The sequence below is a fragment of the Pterocles gutturalis genome, unplaced genomic scaffold (genome assembly GCF_000699245.1).
Source record: "Pterocles gutturalis isolate BGI_N339 unplaced genomic scaffold, ASM69924v1 scaffold26809, whole genome shotgun sequence".
NCBI lineage: Eukaryota > Metazoa > Chordata > Aves > Pterocliformes > Pteroclidae > Pterocles > Pterocles gutturalis.
Window position 1 is genome coordinate 5,965 of NW_010128992.1, and position 20,159 is coordinate 26,123.

General features: G+C 42.1%; 1 protein-coding gene across 2 annotated transcripts in view; it reads left to right on the forward strand.

Moving 5' to 3' along the window:
- Positions 1–581: 581 nt before the first annotated feature.
- ENPP2 (ectonucleotide pyrophosphatase/phosphodiesterase 2) overlaps positions 582–20,159 on the forward strand; it is a 56,852-nt gene continuing 37,274 nt past the window's right edge. For both annotated transcript variants that reach the window (XM_010079812.1, XM_010079813.1), the window contains exons 1-8: positions 582–776; positions 1,075–1,177; positions 6,948–7,103; positions 9,237–9,362; positions 11,415–11,475; positions 12,711–12,808; positions 13,886–13,965; positions 15,180–15,299. In XM_010079812.1, the coding sequence (XP_010078114.1) occupies positions 744–776; positions 1,075–1,177; positions 6,948–7,103; positions 9,237–9,362; positions 11,415–11,475; positions 12,711–12,808; positions 13,886–13,965; positions 15,180–15,299 (777 nt within the window). In that variant the 5' untranslated portion in view covers positions 582–743. The remainder of the gene's footprint in view (positions 777–1,074; positions 1,178–6,947; positions 7,104–9,236; positions 9,363–11,414; positions 11,476–12,710; positions 12,809–13,885; positions 13,966–15,179; positions 15,300–20,159) is intronic.

The window sequence follows — 20,159 nt, forward strand, 5'->3', positions numbered from 1 at the left end:
TGCGGTTTCCAGCTATTCAGATAAAACTGCTTGTGTTTCCATCGATCCAAGCCTTGCACCGCCACAGTAGCGTGGGAGAACAGCGTTGAGAAATAACCCCCCGCTCTATTGGTGTCCCCAGTTTTGGGGGGACTCTGCTCCATGACCCACTTAGAAACTTCAGGAGCACCCTTGGAGAAAGAGGCGGGTGCCCGAGCTCCCAGCACCCACCCGGCTGTCGCAAGGTCAGCGGCTGTGGCTGCACGCTTGCCCCGTGCACCGAGCCCACCACCCAGCGACGCCTGCAACCCCGGGTGACATTTGAGGGTGGCACGGGGAGATTTCCATTTCGCAGCCCTGAGTGAGCTTCCCCCTCCTTCTTCTCCGAGCCAGATGGAGACGCATTTGGTTTCTCTTTTAACCATGTTACTTTTGCGAGGAGAATAAACGGAGCAGGAGCAGCTATTGGCCGCAGCGGCAGAAGAAAGCCGTGCTCTGCCAGAGGAAACCACATAAAAGCGTGCGTGTGTGTTTGGGGGGAGGGCGCAGCGAGGGATGATGCCTGGAGCTTCTTGCAGTCGGAGCTGCGATTTGTGAGTGAAACATGATGAAATCACCCCCTGGACAAATCACACGAGCCTGTCAACCTCACCAGGTGGGATTACTTGTAGCTAATAGCCCGAACTCCCAGAGCAAACAGAGCTCTGCGCTCACTATAAAGAAAAGGCGACGGTGCCGCGCAGGCTTTTCAAGAACTCTCTAGTATGGCTCAGAAGGGCTGCGTCCACTCGCACCAGGTAGGGGAGGAGAGGAGCGTGTTTGCTTTTAGAGGAGGAGTAGCCCGTCTCTCCTGAATAAGTTCCTACAAAAAGGAGCGTTTCAGCTTGGGAAAGAGATGTTTTATTCATAAACCCCTTCTGGTTTGTGTTACTCTCTAACGGTGATGCTGTCAGCTGCTGCTCCAGTGATGGGAACTGCAGTGCTGGGGAGCTCGAATGTACAGAGGACCATCTCTGCCCCTTTAATCCTAACACTCTTAGCTCCAAAGTCCTGCTTTTTGCACAGTTTGCTCACTTTGCTGTTTTACTTTTGCAGGTTATATCTTTATTTGCTTTTGCCTTTGGAGTAAATGTCTGCATGGGATTTACAACAAATCGATTTAGGAGATCTGAAGAATGGGATGAGGGCCCAGTCTCAGGTACAGTAACGGACATAAATTGTACATCGCAATACTCTTATGTTATATGGTGTAGTTAGAAACCACTCCTACTCCGAAACAGTAGTTTGCTTGTTCCTTTTCCCTCTAGGATGTAGAGAAGAATAAATAACTTGCCGAGCCCAAGTCAGTTGACCTTTGGGACTCACCTATGGGTCTCCTATTTACTTAAACTTTTGCTCTGTGTGCATGTGACTATGGAAAATCTAGCTTATTTTAGGACTGAGCACCGTCAGTCTCACAGAGACCAGTCTCACCAGCTCCTGTGTAGCATTTGCTGTGTTTTTTGCTCTGCACAGTTTCCTTCTAGAGCTAAGAGAAACTCCCCGATGAGTTTAAGGGTACTGGTTTTGTTTTAGTAGCTATTGAAGCGGTTTCTAGAAACTTGATTAATGCTTTCAAGAGGCGGTGGTGAGAAAAGCTTTTGGGATTTCTGCGGCTCCTGAGGTCATGCTGGTTTGTGAACAGTAGACGGCAGACATCTGACGGCGGAGAGGGCCGGGGAGAGGAGAGCTGAGCAGGTGTTCGCGCAGATGTGCTGTCACCCCGTCGTCTGTTTTCCTTTCACCTCCTACTTTTTTCTTTGCAGGAACATGCCACAGAAGGGACTGTTGTTTGTGTTCTGGGGCAGTATAAGGTTTTGTGAGCTCAGGCATAGTCCAAATGGAAAAATATATAAAATGGAAAACTAGTCTTTTTTTCTTTTTTTAAAAAAAGAAGTAGGCTTGACTTGTGTCTCTGTTCCTTTCTTTGGCTGGAGAAAGGAAACCTGTGGTCATTGACTTAGAGCTGGTTAATGCAACTGAAGTGAAAGGGTTTTGTTTGCAATAGCTGCCTGTAATGATAGCTTGTCAATTTTAATTATAAAATTCTTTTCCATGGCCTGAGTTTGTTGTGTTCCTGGTCACGAATCTGTGTCTCCCCCATTTTTCAGAGGAATTGGTGTCTAATCACAGCCACAATCAGGGCTGCTGGTCACTGAGCAGAGGCATTTTAGGTAACCAAAAAGATAGCAGGTATTGCTTTTGATCTTTATATGACAGTAAAAAAAATTAGTTTGAAAACCAAATTTATTTCTATTTTTAACTTCTAGTGCATTAACTGTAGAGCAGTTGCATAGTGTGTGTAATAGTGACATGAAGGATTTGAATTTCAAGTTTCCAACATCTGAGTGCCAGTTGCTTTGCTTTCACTGGCCTAGGCTTTAGGGCAGAGCTGCTTAGCTGATTTTTACTGAAGTCCCAAAAGTCTGATATTGGGGACCCATTGCAGCCTATGAGTGGCAGCTCTGCCGAGCCAGCCAGCACTGTTCAACACTGCCAGGGCTGCTTCCAATAGCAGGAGGTTTAGCTCAGCATTCCAGGAAAACAGGAAGACACACAGCATCTCTTGCAAGAGATATTTGGCAGTCTATTGAGAATTTGCTTACAGGTGGGATTGGACCAGCAGCTGGCATTGAAGTAGTCCAGTACAGGGTGCAACAATGAGAGACAGAAAAGTAATGGAGAGTCTTGTCCCTTCTGTGTTTATGCAGCTTGGTTACTTTTGTTGCAGTAAAAAGAAGGATGTGACAGCAAAGAATAAAGTATTATCACATCTATCTAAAGGAGAAAGTAAAAAGTTACGCTGGAGAGGTGCTTTTTTTTAACAAACTAGAAGCACTGTGATCAAAGAACCTATTTAGGCTCTCCTAATTGCCTGACTTCCAGTTATACTTCATCAGAAGTCCAGTGCAATGAAATATCCAGAATAAAAGATTAGTATAAATTCTTTTTACAACTTCACTCTGCCTTGGCTTATTTACTTCTAAGTTTCTTGGTATTTAGAGTTAATTATTTTGGATTGACAAAACACTCGACCAACAACTGCTCTATAGACCAATTTGTTATTTCTCCAGAGGTATGACATAATTGTAAGCAAAATTCAGTTTTAATCTAGCATAGAACTCCTCTATGAGTCACAAACAATGTGGTTTTTTTCTAGTCCCTTATAAATGCATGTCAAAGTACCATAATGCTTAAGGACCTCCTCCTTTTCTTTTTTTTACAGTGTACAGATATATAAGCCTTTATACTTTGAGATGTTTACCCTACACATTATTTTATTGGAATAATATTTTTACTTAGAATTTCTGAAATACATTAGAGAAATAAGGCTCCCTTTTTTTCATAACTTTGCCTTTGTAAGTTATTGGCTTTATTAGCTTTCTAGGCATGTTTTTAAGCACTTTCAGGGAAAATGGCCTTAGTCTCTTGAAGCATGTTTCTTGGTGATGATAGGATGACAGCTTTAATTTTGGAAGGAGAAACACTGGAGTTTTTCTATGCCTTCTCACTGTATTTTTAAGCATGTAATTAAAAATAGAGTAGTATCTTTCTTGTATTGAAATGGTTAGGATGTATTTTTCACTTTATATGACTTTTCATTGAAATTTTGCTCATTGCAATGACACCATGCAAAAATGAAATGCAAGTTCATAATATGAATGTTATCTATCAGAACTGGTGTTCCAGATGTTTTGTATAGGCATTCAGTTGATCCATGTAGGTTCCATATAGGATCCGTAGGATCCAAAATGGCAAATCTTTACCAGGTAGTCTCCTTCCTGTACTGACTGTGTAAGCATGTCTATATTGTGTAGTCCTATGACTGAAATACTACTGGAAGTAAATGGATTTGAATTTTTTTTTTAAATATTGTAATCAGATATAATCAGAGCAAGTAGTTTGATATGGCACTTTCTAAGGTAAATATAACACATTTACAGTGGAAATGTAATAACCTCCAGGGACTGAATCAGGAAGGCACTATTGCCCTATGTAACTTCTCTCTCTAACCTATGACATAAGAGACAATCCTCAGATCGTCGTTTTGAGCTTAGCTGGCCAAAAAAGAATGCATGGAAAAGGATGTGTAAAGCTTTAGGTATTAAATAAGGAGGGGAGGATATTCATGTTGACATCCCTCTGCCTACTGCATGGTCTGATTGCAGGAGCTGTGGAGGGATGCAGGAATTTTGGAAAGGATTTTGAAATTGTGGAAGTTTGTTCTGTACAGGGGTTTCTGTTAACTTAAGAATGCTCACAAGGGATGGAGCTCCTGATGTTATATATTCAAACTATTCTGCATGCACCAGTACCCATGCCATGGCATTGTGCACGACCTGAAAATCATGGTCTGGCTGCAAAGGCAAGGTCAAGTGTGGTAAACAAAGGAACGATCTTAGTGTATTTAGAGATCAGAGGAATTAAACCAAGTCCTCTTTTGTGTTGCTATATGGAAAGTGTCCTACATTGACTCAGGAGGTATGGCTTGAATTTGCTAAGTAATTTGGGATAATTTGTCACATCACTAACAAAGCGGTTGTCAAGAGATGTGAAAAAATAACAGACAAGGTAGCTGGGCTAAACCTTTCCTACGTGCAGTGGAAACCCTGCTGGCAGTTACAGAAGATGGAGCTAGAGGAGACCTTGAACAGCTATGTACATCTCTATAGCCAAAGACACGGTCAGTTGTTACTGAAGTGCTCCTGACAGCTCTTGGTCTAACCTGTTCTTCCTGATAAATTAGCTGCTCTTTGCAACAGGTAGACATTCCTTGAGCTGCAGTCGACTCTGTCCTTTATGTCATGTGCAGTCAGATGTACAACTTCTCTTTTCTAAACGCATGTTGACATGTTTTTTTGACCTTCTGAAAGGATCTCCCTTGCATCCCTTTGAAATGAAGAAGGCAGTGCCAGTGTAAGGGACATATAGCATGTGCTAGTATTTAATACCTTTGATTTGCAGCTTACTGGGCCTGTGATTATGTATCACCTAGCTTCCAAAAAAGAAAGCAGTTGAAGAGTTACATAACATGGAAATATTATTTAGTAGCAGATTTTCAGAAGCATTTGTCAGGAAGCAGCTGTCGTTAAGAATAAGGCACAAGAATTCATATCTCTGAAAAATCTGAGTGTTAGCATGCTTTGAAACAATTCTCATGTGATTAATTTCTAACGTAGCATTGTGGCTTATTTATATGAGCAAAGAAAGTACTGATCTCTGTGTTGCAAGCATAGACACATGACCTTCAGCTTTTCATAATTCCAGATGGCCTAATATTGATGGCTCATTAAGAGCATGCTTGCAAGGTATGTACCTATAGAGTGAAACTTCACTGTGCGTATGATGTTGCTTGCTCTGAGCATTACTGACCTGATTGAAAAAACCACAAAAGCAGAGAGAGACACGGTTGTCTGCTACTACTTTTTCCAGCAGTCATGTGAATGTGCCTTGCCACTGCCATGATCCATGACTGCAACCACGGTAGATTGGTTTTCTTACCCATTATCTTGCTGTAGGGTTGATTTGCTGCCAGGTTTGCTCCCTGAAGAGCTTTATGCTGGTGTCCAGCCGGTGCCACTCCAAGGGGGGCAGTGGAGCAGTCATGACAGAGATGGGAGCTGATGGGACATCAGCTACTACAGGGTCATCTCCAAACTCCCCCTTCGTCTTCTTTTCCATTCATTCTCACCGTGTTGGGGTAATGCCATCTTGTTTGGGAAGATATTTCCCCTCAGTTTGTGTGGAAACTAAACTTTCAGCTATGTAAAAGAGTAAGGGAAAAATATATAAGAAAAGATGAGAGCAATTGTTTCCCACAAGTGCCATTGCAACAGTCCTCTTAAAATCATACTGCTAATCATGGTGAGGCTTGCCAAAACCAAAACCAAACCATGGTCTAAAAGAAAACAAAGCCCAAGACAATTTCAAAGACTTAATTTTAATAGGTCTCTCAAGGAACAAAAGACATTGTGAAATTTTCCTTGGAACACCTCTGTTTTTAAAAAATAACATACATTCCTCTCAGTTTATTTTGTAAAATATGATTAACCCTAGAGAGTAGCACACAATTTTCCTGCTTTATATAAGCTACTGTGCAGGATTCTCTCATAGGAAAAATGTATAGCATGTGTAAAGTATATAGAATGTGGAAGATACTAAGTTTTGAGAAAAGAGCATCAGCTTTGATAGTAAGGGCCATTACTAACAGATTATTGAAGTCTAAAGCATTATTCATGGTTTTCAGATTGGCAGTCCTCTGTTTCGTTATACACATCAAATATATTGATTTCTTACATAAATCTGTATTTTGTTAAGTTTTAATAATTCAATGCTCTGCAGAAGCCTACTAAAAAGCCCTGCTTTACTTCTCCATTAATTTATAGAGCATCTTACAGTTTTCTTTCACGCTTGACATTGATTTGGCACCTTCCAGTGTAGCAAACCGAGTCCTGCTGACTGCATGCAGATTAATTGCAGTCCTTTCCTATGCAAACTGCCCAGCCAGCCATGAAAATGTCACTTGGTTTCTGAAAACAAAGGCCTGCTTCTGAGGAATAGCTGCAGCTCCTGGAATGAGGCCTTGGAGACTTCAATACATTTGTGCTAATGATTTCTTGATTGTTACAGAGGTAAAGCCAGGGCTGTTTCTTTGCAGGACCTTATCACAGCATACTGCTTCCTCTTTTTTTTTTTTTTTTATTTTTTTCCCCCTCCCCCAAAAGAGTACCTTTTTTTGGAATTTGTTCTTTTTTGTTTGTTTTTGGTTTCATTTTTGTTTCCTCCAGCAACCCTCCTCCTCTCCCTGCTCCCTTCCCTTCCCCATAGCAGGCAGCCGAGGTTTTGCTCATCCGAGTGGCTTGGGGCTGAGCCGCCAGCCCCACCACTGCTGTCCTGACAGATGTTGCCCTGTTTCTTGTTCCACGCAGTCCTGTCAGATTCCTCCTGGATCAGTACCTCTGGCTCCTGCAAAAACAGATGCTTTGAACTTCAAGAGGCAGAGCCTCCTGGCTGCCGCTGTGACAACCTGTGCAAGAGCTACAACAGCTGCTGCTTCGACTTTGATGAGCTGTGCTTAAAGACAGGTACGATGGGTCTCCTGTCCCGCACTGCTGGGCGCTGCTGAAGCCTGGTTTACGCCAGTGGCTGGAACCTGCCACGATAAACCAGCGCTCCCTGCCATAACCTGCATCTCCTCCACACCTTGCCTTGCCAGGCAGGCTGGGCTCAGCCCAAAAGGCAGCCCGTGTTTCCTTGCAAGGAGCAGTAGGGATGTGTACCTATCACTCCTCACTGCTAGGCTTCAGCTGTGGTTTCCAGGGCAGAAAAAGCAGGACACTATTCATACTACCTGAAAAGTAGATCTTCAGATGCTCAATTAAAAGCAATAATCAGCATTCAGGCACCAGTTTGATCTCCAGGTTACAATGAGAAGAGCCATGGTAAGGGCTGGGAGGGGGTCATTCTGTGGCAGCCATCCTTCTTCTCTCCCAAGTGATCACTTAATATTGGAGCAACGAATGCTTGCTTGTGGACTGTGCATTGTGGTTGCTCATGAAGGCACCTCTGAAGCTGGGAGCATTGAAGTGGCGCAGGTCCTTCTGGAGTGAGCTGCAGGTGACAGGCTGGGCTTGTTACCCTTGCACCAGACTCCCATTTCCAGATGTCAAGATGCATATAACACACTGGTAAAAATGGTTTACTTCAGTTCATTGGACCCTGGAGAATGGAAATACAGCACTGGGTTTATTTCCTTTTTGTTTTTTTTTCATGAGTCATAAGCAAGGAAAAACTTCAAAGAGGGCCATGAGTTATGTTTTACTTCTTAGCATAGGGCATTTAAATTATTAGTTGTATCCATCTCCTTGAGTGTTTGCACAGTGGTTAGAGTTGACACAGGTGCCTTCTACTTTTGCCATTAAACATTTTCTGCTTTATCAAATAGTTACACTTACTAAGCAGCCAGAGGAGAAGTCTAATGATTAAAAATATCATTGACCATGGACGTACCATGCTTGAGAGTCCTGACTTCCTCAGTTGTGTTTGTAATTATATAATTTTAATAGCTTGGTGCCAAAAAATGGTGAGCTAATCCGGTATGAAAAACTACTTGGTTTCCTGGCCAAAAACTTTTGAATTTTAGGCTGACGCTGTTTTGCCCCTGGTGTAAATGACTGCAGAATGAGAGGCTCTTTTTGAAGATTTTCAGCACTATACAAGGTGTTTGCTTCAAAAAGGCAGTTCCTCAGCCTCCTGTCTGCAGCACACCACGTCCGCATATGTGTATGGATACCTGCACAGCCCTTGGGACTGTTGTGTGAATTGTGATACACTCCCATAGACATTTATTAAGGCAATTATCACATGTACAATCTGTGAATATCACGTATGTTTAGAAGAAAGACCCAAGTAAAAGAGAAAAGGGGATAAAAGAGATTGCTCTGATGTGGTGTGGTTTTTCTGGGTGCATGTAGTCTAAAGTGAGTTTTGAAGTTTCTTGCTGGTTTGGCAAGGACATGTGGAAAACCATATGCTTACATCCTCAGGCTCTATTCCGAAGTGCAGCGAGGTACTGCCCTTGAGAGAGTGCTCTAATTAGGCAGGCCCTTAGATCCTAACTTCATTTGCAAGATGAGAAGAGCTGGAGTGTTTTACAGCAGCCGTGCCATGCTTTTCCTTAAAGAGCAGCTCTTATTCTTGTAAGTTTGCAGTTGGTGTTGAATCTCACCCTGTGGTTGAGGAACTGGTGGGAGTAAAGCATCAATTGGTGTCTACATAGTCTCTTTTCAACTTCTCTGACTTCTGGTGCGTTGAACTGGAGACTCAAATAGTTGGGAGAAAAAGAACGGATTACCCAAGAAACACCAGAATTCTTAGTTTGTACTCCAGGCCCCGCCATTTATCTTTCAAGATCCTTTCTTGTCTCGCCCTTTCTACACTTTTTCTGGCATTCAGGGTGTACAAAGCCTGGAGTGCAACACCCGAGGGCAGCAGAAGCACTTGTGTGTGGGTGGAGGAGCCCTCCTGCACCTGCAGGACACAAGGATCCTTTTTGTTTCTGGTTGACAGGCCTACTTCAGAGGTCTTGAAATCGCTAAAATAGGGCCATAAAATTTACATCCAACTTTAACAACTAGAGTGTTGTCATTATGGCTTGAGTGAGTACTTTTTCTTTTGATTATAATCTCTCATTCTTGCTTACCTTGTGAATATTTCAGCTCGGGGCTGGGAATGTACCAAAGATCGCTGTGGAGAAACCAGGAATGATGACAATGCTTGTCATTGCTCTGAAGACTGCTTAAGTAGAGGAGATTGTTGTACTAATTACCAAGTCGTTTGCAAAGGTAGGTCTCTGGTCTTTCTACCTCTTATCTTTTGAAACCCCATAGAAGGCAGCCCTGTGGGTAAAGAGTTTTCTTCTAAAGGAGGAACCCGTTCCTTGTTTCGTTCTGAATTTTTGAACGAGGGAGGAAGAATGGGGAATTGCATTTGTAATTTTTTGGGCACTAGCAGAGGTGAATAATTCTAATTCGTTGATGGCAGAAGGACAGTTGGCTTTGCCTGTAGAGATACTGATAGGAAGAGAAGAAGCTTAGGTGGATGAAGAGGAATTTAAAGCAAAACACAGAAGTGTTCAGACGCATTTGTCTGCATCACAGAAAAAACAGGAATATCTGATGGTCTCAGATGGAATTGAGCATTCCTAGGTACATTATCTCTGTCTCAAAGACCTCTCTCCACCCCCACCACAAAAGGGTCCTGCTCAAACTACTTGGCCTGACATCTGTAGGCTTTGTTTCTTGTGGAAGAGGAGTTGCAAGATTGCAAGGGCTGTAATTTTGCAGATGGGTGGCATAGGCTTCAGGTGACTATGCCACCTTCTAGACACACCATGGCAGCAGTACGGCCTGCACTGGTTGGTGGGTGGATGGGCTGTGAAGGCTTAATTTTCATCCTCCACCCCCATCTTTTGGAGCATATCCTGCCTTGTGTAAACTGTCTTCCATTCAGAGCAGGTCTTGTGATCCTTCGTAATGAACTCTACAGGTTCTCACTTTTGTATTTTTTTTATATTTGTATTATTTATATTTGTATTTTGCTAGTTCTTAGTTTTTTCATTCATTAACTTTACTGGTAGAAGGGTTACAGTTTGAAATTTTTTCTTCCACTCCATTTTGGCCAACGCGTATGTTTAGAAAACTATAATAGTCCATATCCACACACTGAAAATGGCCTTTTCTTCTTTGCTTGAGTTTTGCTGTTGGGAATCCAAATTAAGTATTTGTATTCCCATAGATTACGTTCTTCCACTTCCCAAAGAAACCCAAGGCTTAGACCACTTAAATACTGGTATAGTTTTCAGTTCCTGCCTTTTTTGTGAGCTCCCTCTTTTCCTGCCTTCTTTGAGAACTCCTTCTTGCAAGGGTCAAGATAGAGGAATTTACATGTGTCCAGATTTAATGTACATAATCTTTGTTTAATTGGTTAATAACAAGTGATCTCAATGACCCTGTCATTCTGACACACTGTCTTAGGTGAGAACAGTGTTTCCTCTTTATTCAGGCCTTTGCCTATCTAAGGATAGTGTGGTTTGTTTTTGCTTTTTTCTTGGAAATTGTCCTGCACCTCCTGTCATGGTCAGTTGGAATTGCTGCAGAACACATTTCCTGCAGATCTTTTCTATGGCGCTTTTTGTTTTGTTCTTTTAATTGAACTGCAGTTCCTTTAATAGGGATTCAGGAAATGAGCCTCATTAGCTAATCATTTGTTTTTCAATTGACCTGTGAAAGTGCAAATCATGAGCCACTCTATAGCCAGCATTCAGCAGTGAAAACTTTAATAGTTGATTACATAAAGTAATTTTAACTAATCTAGCTCTGAAAGAGTATTAATGCTTTTTTTAGCTGTGTCTGAGTCTCACCTGATCCATGAGCTGATCAGCTCTCTAAACCAGCTGGAAGCTATTCAGAGTTGTTTTTCTTCCCCAGAATGAATTTTGTTTTGTGTCTTTAGCCAGCTGAATCAGCTCATGGAGACATGAGAGCGGGAATTCACAGCCAGAAGCAGCACCACCTGTTTTTGACAGATCGAAAATAAAAAAATTAAAATAGATGACCACTGTGCCTAAAGTGTTACCGCTGTCTCCTGCGGTCAAAAGGACACTTTTAACTCTGGTTTTAAGAGCTACTTCTAGGACTGCTAGCTTGGATATTCTTGTTGAATAGAATGTAACCAGATCATTTGTTGGGCTTTGCACAAAGACCCACTCATTATTCATGGCAAGTATGGCAAGACAGTCCATTAGCTGGTGCTAGACTTTACTTGATGTTTACTGTGAAACTTGTATCTGTGCCCACAGATTACTTTTTTTCAACTTCAGTGTGTTTTTCTGGTAGGAGAAACTCACTGGGTGGATGATGACTGTGAAGAGATAAAGGCTCCTGAATGTCCAGCAGGGTGAGTGCATGCAACTGCAAAGTCAAATGCAACATGGCCAGTGGTCCCCCGGCTCTGCCCTGGACCTTTGAACACCACGTTTCTGCACTGGCCCTGTCACACAGGCTGAATCGCTGTGGGTTGGATGCTTTCCTATGCTTCACCATTTCACCATTAGGCTGATGATATTGTAACACATTTGCCATTGAGCAGCTGGATGAGTAGTGGCATATGATATGTGGGCTTGAACTCTTGGTCTTTGATCACCTGCTGATGGGTTTGCCTGCTTCATTTACCTGCATAGGGAAGGTAACCAAACTCCCTTGAAGTCAGGGGAAAAGTTTAGGCTTTTTTGGTTTCAATAAAATTCAGGTTAAGCCATATGTGAACACAGTTCAGGCCTTTTTTTTTTAAATTTCATTTTGTACTCTTAGTCTTTTCCTAACTGAAAGGATTTAAAAATTGCAATGGGATACAGGCTTGACAGTGAGGTATCTGAGCACATTAATAACATTGAGAAAGTAAGCACTGTTGAAACCAGCTGGTTCACTATTATCCTTAAAGGTGTCTGTCAGGTGCTGCGTTGGGTTGCAGCTCAGTCTGTGCTATTATTAGGAGGATAGTTTGGAGGAGATAGGAGCCCCCTGCTTCTCCTGGTGATAGTGGTGGCTGCTTACACCTGCAGCAGGTGACTAACATTAAAAGCTCAGGTGTGTCCATCCAGGACACACCTCTGCCTACTTAGTGTCAACTCCCAGTAGCAGCAGTAAATAAAATTGTAATAAAATAACATTAAATACTGTCACCTTTAGTATGTGAAAATGAGCTCTGCCTCATAGAGCCCCCTCTAAATGCCACATGGACTTTTGTTTGTGAAAAGAGAACAGCTGTCATGAGGCATGTGGTTTTTAATTACAGATTGTATACTAGGGTGGGTATTCAGCATACTGTTTTTTTTTTTCCTTCTCCATCTCCTTCTATAAGCACTTGCTTTTTTGGGCTATATGCTTTTAGCTGCTCAGGGAAGATATCTTTTATGTTGGAGCTCAGTCCTTCCACTGACTGTGAGCAAATACCGGATGTTACTGAGCATGCAGGTTATCAGTTTTTGCTAATCTGTTAAGTAAGCAAAAAAAAATTACAGACATACAGCATATGCGGTAACTGTACTATAGTTCTTTGGAGTCTCAGTGAGCAAGTGGAAAAAAAAATAATTTTGAAATGCTGCCTTACGCTCCCACTGTTTTTGCTTTTAGCTTTGTTCGTCCTCCTTTGATCATCTTCTCTGTTGATGGTTTCCGTGCATCATATATGAAGAAAGGGAGCAAGGTCATGCCCAATATTGAAAAACTGAGTGAGTACATCTGTTTTCTTATAATAGATGAAAGACAAGCTCTTGCAGCCCAGTTGTTTTCATTGTTCATTGAGCAACAGACGTCAGCGTGGAGCTGGCGGGTAGAACCAAACACAGGGGTCCTTTAACTGAGAGGTCTAACCAAGATTAAGTCTTCTTCCATGAAAGCAAAATGGCAGAAGTCCCCTTTGGTTTAAACGGTATCAATTGGTGGCTTGAAAGTACCCTGACTAAAGCTGCATGTAGCAATCAGAGAGTGGGCAAGAGAGCTGCGGGTTTGGGGAATGCTGCTCGGAATCGGTGACCTTCATGTGGTTTCGTCAAAAAAAAAAATGCCTCTTCAGTATATATACCATGCACTCTTATAGGCTAGTTGGGAGGTGCCCACAAAATTTTCTGCTCAATTCATAAATATTGAAGCTATGGGTAAGTGGGTGCAGGAGCCGCAGTGGATGTGTGATAACTGGCTGGGGACATGCCCCAGTGGTGAGCGGTCCCGCACACACCTCTGGGGGAGCGGCCACCCGCCTGGGGTTGTGGAGTGCTGGCTGCAATGCAGATTTGAGCTTCTCCATCTAGGATGGTAGTTGTGTGTGTGCCCGTGCCCCTGAAAGGTGGTTGGGTTTTTTTTTCCTGTGTGTGTGTGCTGGCCCTCCTGTAGCTGTCTGGGGACCTGTGGCCAAAGCCCATTGTGAAAATCCAGCTTTAGTGTATTTGTCCCTTACAATCAGCCTGCGTTTTCCTCATGTTGTTTTATTTAGCAAGATACTTCTAAGGACTCTGGAAGAAGGCTAGCTCAGAAAGGAAAACAGTCTGTGGAAATGTAGCTGGTTCTGTGGTCCTCTGGCTGCATTACTTCAGTTGTTTATTGTGAAGTACAAAGAGTGCATGAGTGGATTTACTACTGTCTCATGGGAAGACCTGCCAATGTTAAGCAGCAGAATGTTCATTTAAATCAGTTAAAATTTAACCAATTTCTGCAGCATTTTGAGTCACAGCACATTACTTTCTTTGTTTTTGTTTTCCGTATCTGAGAGCTTCACTTGCTAATGTTTGCATTCCCTATTGATTTTTCAGGATCTTGTGGAACACATTCTCCTTACATGAGACCTGTCTACCCTACAAAAACCTTCCCCAACTTGTACACCCTTGCTACTGTAAGTCCCTGGGAAGGAATTTTTGATGATAAAATGTTGCATTGCAGTAGAAATGTGGGTTCTGGGAAGCAGATTTTTTTTTTTTTTTAAATAAAACTCCTTTGCTGTCCATCATTTTTGGCCTTCAGTTATGTTAAACATTTTCTTCAGTATTTTGAAGGTCTGAGATAAAGTGTATCTTGCCATTGTACACTGTGTTACAGCTTTCTTGTGCTTTCTTTATGCCTGCTTTTGCAGTTATTTGTACTGCTGTGTAATTACAGGTCACAGTTTTTCTAGGGGGGGAAAAAACCACCCCTGAAATCCTACCCAGAATACAGCCAGCAGTTGTTCCTTCATGGGAGTAGCTGACTTAGCAGCCGACTTACAATTTACAGTTGCTGAATGTGTCTGGATGCTGGGTTGGCCCTGCAGTAAAAGGAACCATCACTTTGGCACTCTGGTGGCACGGCTGACAGCCAGGCTGTCCCCACGCTGGGATGCAAATGCTCCTGGTGTGACAGCGACAGTGCTCCCAAAGCTGGGCTAAGGGACTTCCTCCCTGCAGCTGCATTTTTTTTCCCTTTCCTTTTTTTTCCTGCAGCCTCAGCACAAATGTTAAATGGGAAGAGAAAGGAGGGGATGGAGAAACAAATAGCTGGGGATGAGAGAGCGCCAAGAGAAAGGGAGAAGAGCAGAAACCTCTTACATTGCCTTTACTGTTGGACAAATTGTCATAAAAGACCATGGCTTGGGGTGACTTGCCTCTTTTTTTTTTTTTTTTCCCTTGGAGATAACTCTTATCTCACAGAGGCTCTGGTGAAGATAAAATATTATAAAATGGAAATGCTAAGTGTAACTCTTGCAAGCAGAGAGTGAATTACTGTTTCCAGAAAGGGAATTCACAAAGAGGAACTGAAAGTTCAAATCAATCTTCTTTTCATAAATTTTTGCTTACTTTAGATGCCCTGAAACTAACTTTTAACCAGTGTGAAAATACTTTAAAGTATCGAGTAACAGGAGGTTTTGTGCTTTTTAGCACAATTCAATCATCTCCTACTGCTTTCATGACTACAGCCAGTTTTAAATGTGCTTATCTTAGAGTTACAAACTTTTCTGGTGTGCAGTTACAACGATACCTATTTTAAAATAATTTGGTGGTATTTGCAGATTGCTTTGAGGAACTGGATTTGTGTGTATTAGGGTTTTACTAATTAATCTACTTCTGCACAAAGGGACTCTATCCTGAATCACATGGAATCGTTGGCAATTCAATGTATGACCCAGTGTTTGATGCCAGCTTCAGTCTTCGAGGCCGAGAGAAATTCAATCACAGATGGTGGGGAGGTCAACCAGTAAGTTTCAGATTCCTTCCTCTTCCTCTCCTTCTCCTTCTCCTCCCCTCCCTCTGTGCTGTGGAACATAGCCAATAATAATAATAATTAAAAAAATACATCTGTGAACAATTTGTCCCTAACCCCCCCCCCCACCCCGGCTGGCCATGTGTCTATCCATTTAATGTAACGTTTTGAGTTGGCTTTTGCTTTTCAGAATAATAAAGCCATTGATTATGGAAAGGTGCTTGCGTTGATAAGTATAAATCAGATGTGGCTAGGAAAAAAACCTCACTTTAGGCAGCAGTTTAACAGGAATTACTATATTTTCATCACTGTGGCATAATTTTTCCTTTTCATTATGGGTTTCTCAGGTTTTCGTCCTAGTTATGTTCTTGTGGCAGTTTTAGTATTCGTGTTTTGTCAGCGCAGCGTGGCATAACTTCATTATTATTAAGTCCAAAAGCAATCGCTCTTACCTGACTCGCTGCAGAGCTGTAGAAGTTTGTGAATTCATTTCTGCCCTGAACACAGCAGCAGTGGCTGAACTGGGCCTTCCCTCTTAGATCCATGTTGCACTTGGTGGTTTCTCTAGCTCTGAATCCTTATTCCAGACAAGGAAACGGCCTCCTTCAAAGTATTCTGCTTTACTACAGCTAAGAAGGTCCCCTTGCTTCTGCTGCGCTTTCCCCTATTAGTGCACGCTGTGGTGGCTTGCTTTTGCCAACTGAAGTGGGTTTGAATTAAACTAGTAAGTTTTTTTGCAAGCAGCCACCGTGCGTGCACATTTCATTGCACTGATTGCTTAGGGAACTGTAGTTGAAAAGCTCCCCGATCAGTTAACCCCACAAAAGAGTGGGATGATGGAGAAATTGGAAGGGGCTTGGGAACACCATAATCTGTCATTGCTGTTTGCTAAAGTCATCAGTGTCATCCCCCAAATCTCTTAAGACAGAAATATCCCAAGAGGGTAAAGGAAGTTACTCGGATAGTTTTAGGCTTAGCGAGTGCGTGTGTTATTTGTCTGCATGTGGTTTTAGTCTGCAACAAATGCGAGACAAGACAATTTAGAGCTTCAGGCAGATGTGTGAGAGGCAGATGTGTCTGGCTGTAGCTGAGCCAGAATGAGGTATTTGTGCTCTTGTAAAATTTGTCAGTGTAACAGCGAGCGTAGTCACTCCCTTGCCCAGCTATGACCTGGGTTAGCTTCTCGCGTGGGTTGTGTGGAGAGGAGAGGGTGAGGAACACGCCTGGCTGTTATCCCCCGAGACGTAAGCAAAGCAGCAGGATCAAAACTAGTGACAGGGCAGCAGTGGGTAGCCTCTTCCTCCATCTCAGATGCAGCCAGAGCCACACACCTAACAAACTGTGCCGCTGCAGCCGGGCATCGAGCTTGGACACATTATTGGGGCTCAACAGCTATATGACCACTTATTAAGCAGCTGTAATTTAATTATGCATTGCAAATTTAGTTGTGCATCTTACCTTAATCACAATTAGGTAGGAGTTAGTGGGGAACTAACTTCTGGGAACAGTACAAATGTCCCTATTTTTAAACTACAATATATTTAAAGTAAAATACAAGTCTATAAATACTTCATCACCTGCTGTGTTGAGTGGGGAATGCTGGTAATTCCCACAACCATCCGTTAGAAGCACCTATGCTGCTCCAGAGAATAAAAGTCACTCTGGACTGTAAACAAGGGTCATGAAAAATGTCAGCTGAGAAGAGTTCAAGAAAGTTACACAACAGTGGATGACCATGCACTGGATGAAATCCTCACAGGACAGGGGGAAGCGTTGCATACACAAGTAAGGATGATAAAATAAACCAGCTGATCTGAAGAAGTGTTAAAAAGGAAAAACACAAAAATAATGTAATAAACTGGAAATGTCTTTGGAGAATTGGAAACAAATGCATAGAGGAAGGGCTATAATTCAATCCTCACACACTTAATATGAGGGAAACCTGTAAGTTTGTCAAACCTGATAGAGTGGCCGTAGTGGCTGGGTAAGGAGGTGGTAGAGCTCTTGCAGAAGTATGATATAAATTATACTCTCTCTGCACATGAAAGAGTTGCACATTTGATAAGAGAATTGCAGATTTTTATAAGAGAAAAAATTATCTCCATCTGTATATGGGTTAGATACAGTCCATTTCTAACTCCTTTTTATAATTTTCTCTAAATATCACATTGACATAGACTGCCAAAAATAGCTGGGTATTGAAAGACAAGACAGTAAAATTAAGGGGGAAGGAAGGGAAATTTGGTCTGCATATCACAGAAATCTTTCCTGTCATGTCACGTATTCATCTGGGTCTTTCTAGGTCTTGGGTCTCAAACTGAAGCCCTCAAATGACTGCAGAGTGGTACCTGGTTTGCACAGAATTAGGAGCTATTGCTTTTCTGTCCAGGAAGACAGAAAAAGTGTCTGGGACCCTCAGCCTCATATTATGGCTAAAACTGCCTAGAAGAGAATGTCATTTACTGTTGATAATTTCTGAAATACTTAAATACTTTCTTGTTCCTGGAAACTGGCCTGTTGTATATGGCTTTGTTAAAATGTGGGGGTTTTGGTGCCTTTTTTTTTAATTACTTGTTCTAATACTCAGCATCTTGCTGGGAAACAACCAGATTAGCATGGACATCAGTAGGATTTGCTAGATGAGTACCTGAATGTTTCTACACAAGGAATTACGAGAAATTAATTTTAAGAACATTAGGAAAAGGAGAAGGGAGGAGAAAGTAGCTTGGAAGTGTTTTGAGGTGCTCTAGCCGGCTGTGGGACTTCCTGAAATCCAGTCTTCTGATTTAGTATACAACCTTGATTTATTGTATGAGCTTGAAACCGTGTTGTTTTTCAAGACAAAAATGTTTGACAGAAAGCAGCTGCAAAACCACTCGTATTGCTACAGCATCGCACAGAAATGGTGAGCATCAGCGCCCATGCTCCCAAGGGGGAAACTAAGTTTAGTGCTCATTTTTCATGACACTGAGACTCTGTTTTCGTCTCAAGTAACTCTAAACACTAAATTAGGTCCCAGCTGCCTTTGCCTTCTGTTAAGCAGTAGTTTTCCATGTCTTGATTTGATTTAGTAAGCTTAAGCTTACACTACAGACAATACATGGCTTTTTTTTTTTTTTTAGTGATTTTTCATGATCCTTAGAAAGAATCCATTGGCCTCCCTAAGGTCAGAAGCTGACAGGTATAAAACTGCTGGTTTGTGGTTAATGGGAACAGAGAGGCTCCTTCAGAAGGTAACCCAGCTTGGATCCGAGTTTGGCTCCAAAGATGCCTCTGTCTTCAGAAATATCTTAATTATAAAAGTATTGCAGGTTGTTTAAGGCACCTTGTATGAAGTGTTACTTTCACCATTAACCTTTTAAAGAGAATACAACTCTCAAAAAGTGGCCCAGCTTGAGATGCTGAGATAATCCCTAAAAGGGGCCATGTCATTACTGGACAAGTGACAGATGATGTGAAACTGTCTTACAGTCTGCAAGGTATGCCTGTAGACACTAGGCATCATCGCTACACATCTCAACTGGATATTCTTGATTTTATCTAGATTTCATATTCTGTATCAACCTTTGGGATAAAAACATTTTGCTCTCCTGTTTACTGGAATTTTGTTGATTTTTACCACCTAATGATTACATAAAGAACTTGTTATTTTCATTTTCTGACCTAGTTGGCCTGCTGGATAGTTATATCTGAGGAGCCCAGGCTCTGCAGAAAGCTGTCATCTGCCTTTTTGTCCCAAACACATTTTGCAATCACTCTGTTGACTGGTGGGGGGGAGGCAGGAGACATGGCTAAAATTGTCTTTTTATAAGTATTTATTTTTGTCTAGCTTGAGCCATAAACAAGCAATGGGGCTCTTTGAGTCTGCCTAATTATTTATCAGGCTTCTTGTACCAAAATCTTATGTCTGGGCAAGAAGGCAATGCTTAGTTTTCAAGGCTGTGAGATTGTGTCCTGTGAGAGTGAGGAGTGTGGAAGGGGCTACTCGACATTTTTCCTTGTTGGCAGGACATGTTTACTTAGCTGGGAAATGCTGTGATTTCTCCCTTCCCACCTTTGCCTGGATGTGGAAGGGATTTCCCATTCATGCATTACCAACCCTCTGCTGCCATAGGTGTATGTGTTTCCTCTGCTCCTGACATGAATCTACTTCCCCCGTTGGCGAGCAGGAGCATTTTTTCCCAACTCTGCCCAAAGGCTGGACTTCAGAGCCGTCACTCCCACCAGCCACGAGGTGTGCTGTTGCCGGTCCTTTCATAGCACAACAAATATCGGGCAGCCTTTGCGAAGTTATGGGCTCTTATTTGTTCACGGAAGATTAAAAGTAGGGAGGTGCCCCACTTTCTGTGGAGGTTTTCAAAGACAATTCCACAGCTATCTTGAATAACTCTGTATGTAGTGTCTGTGTGCAAACACGTCTAGCAGCCAGAAGAAGGGAGAGCTTCGAACTTCCATGTTCCATATGGCATTGCCACCTGAACTATTTCATAGCCTGTCTATTTTTATCCATAAATAAAGGAGAATTGTAGTCATTCAACACAGAGGATATAAAAATGACAGTAATTCAACTTACAGGATATGTTTCATATAAATCTAGAAAAGCATACATGTTATTTATTGGGACATGTGCCATGTACTAAGGTTGAATCTGTGGCTCTGTAATTTAACAGGTCTTTCTGCATTGGAAAAGTTAGAGAGTCTCTAATTCCTGTGGCATGGTATGAAGACAGAGTGGTTAATATTAGATTTTTTTAAAAAAGTATTTATTCCCCTCCTCTCTGCTTAAGCAAATTAATTCAGAAATATGGCCTTTATATAGCTTGCAACACAGTAAGACTTGTCCCGTATCCAGAC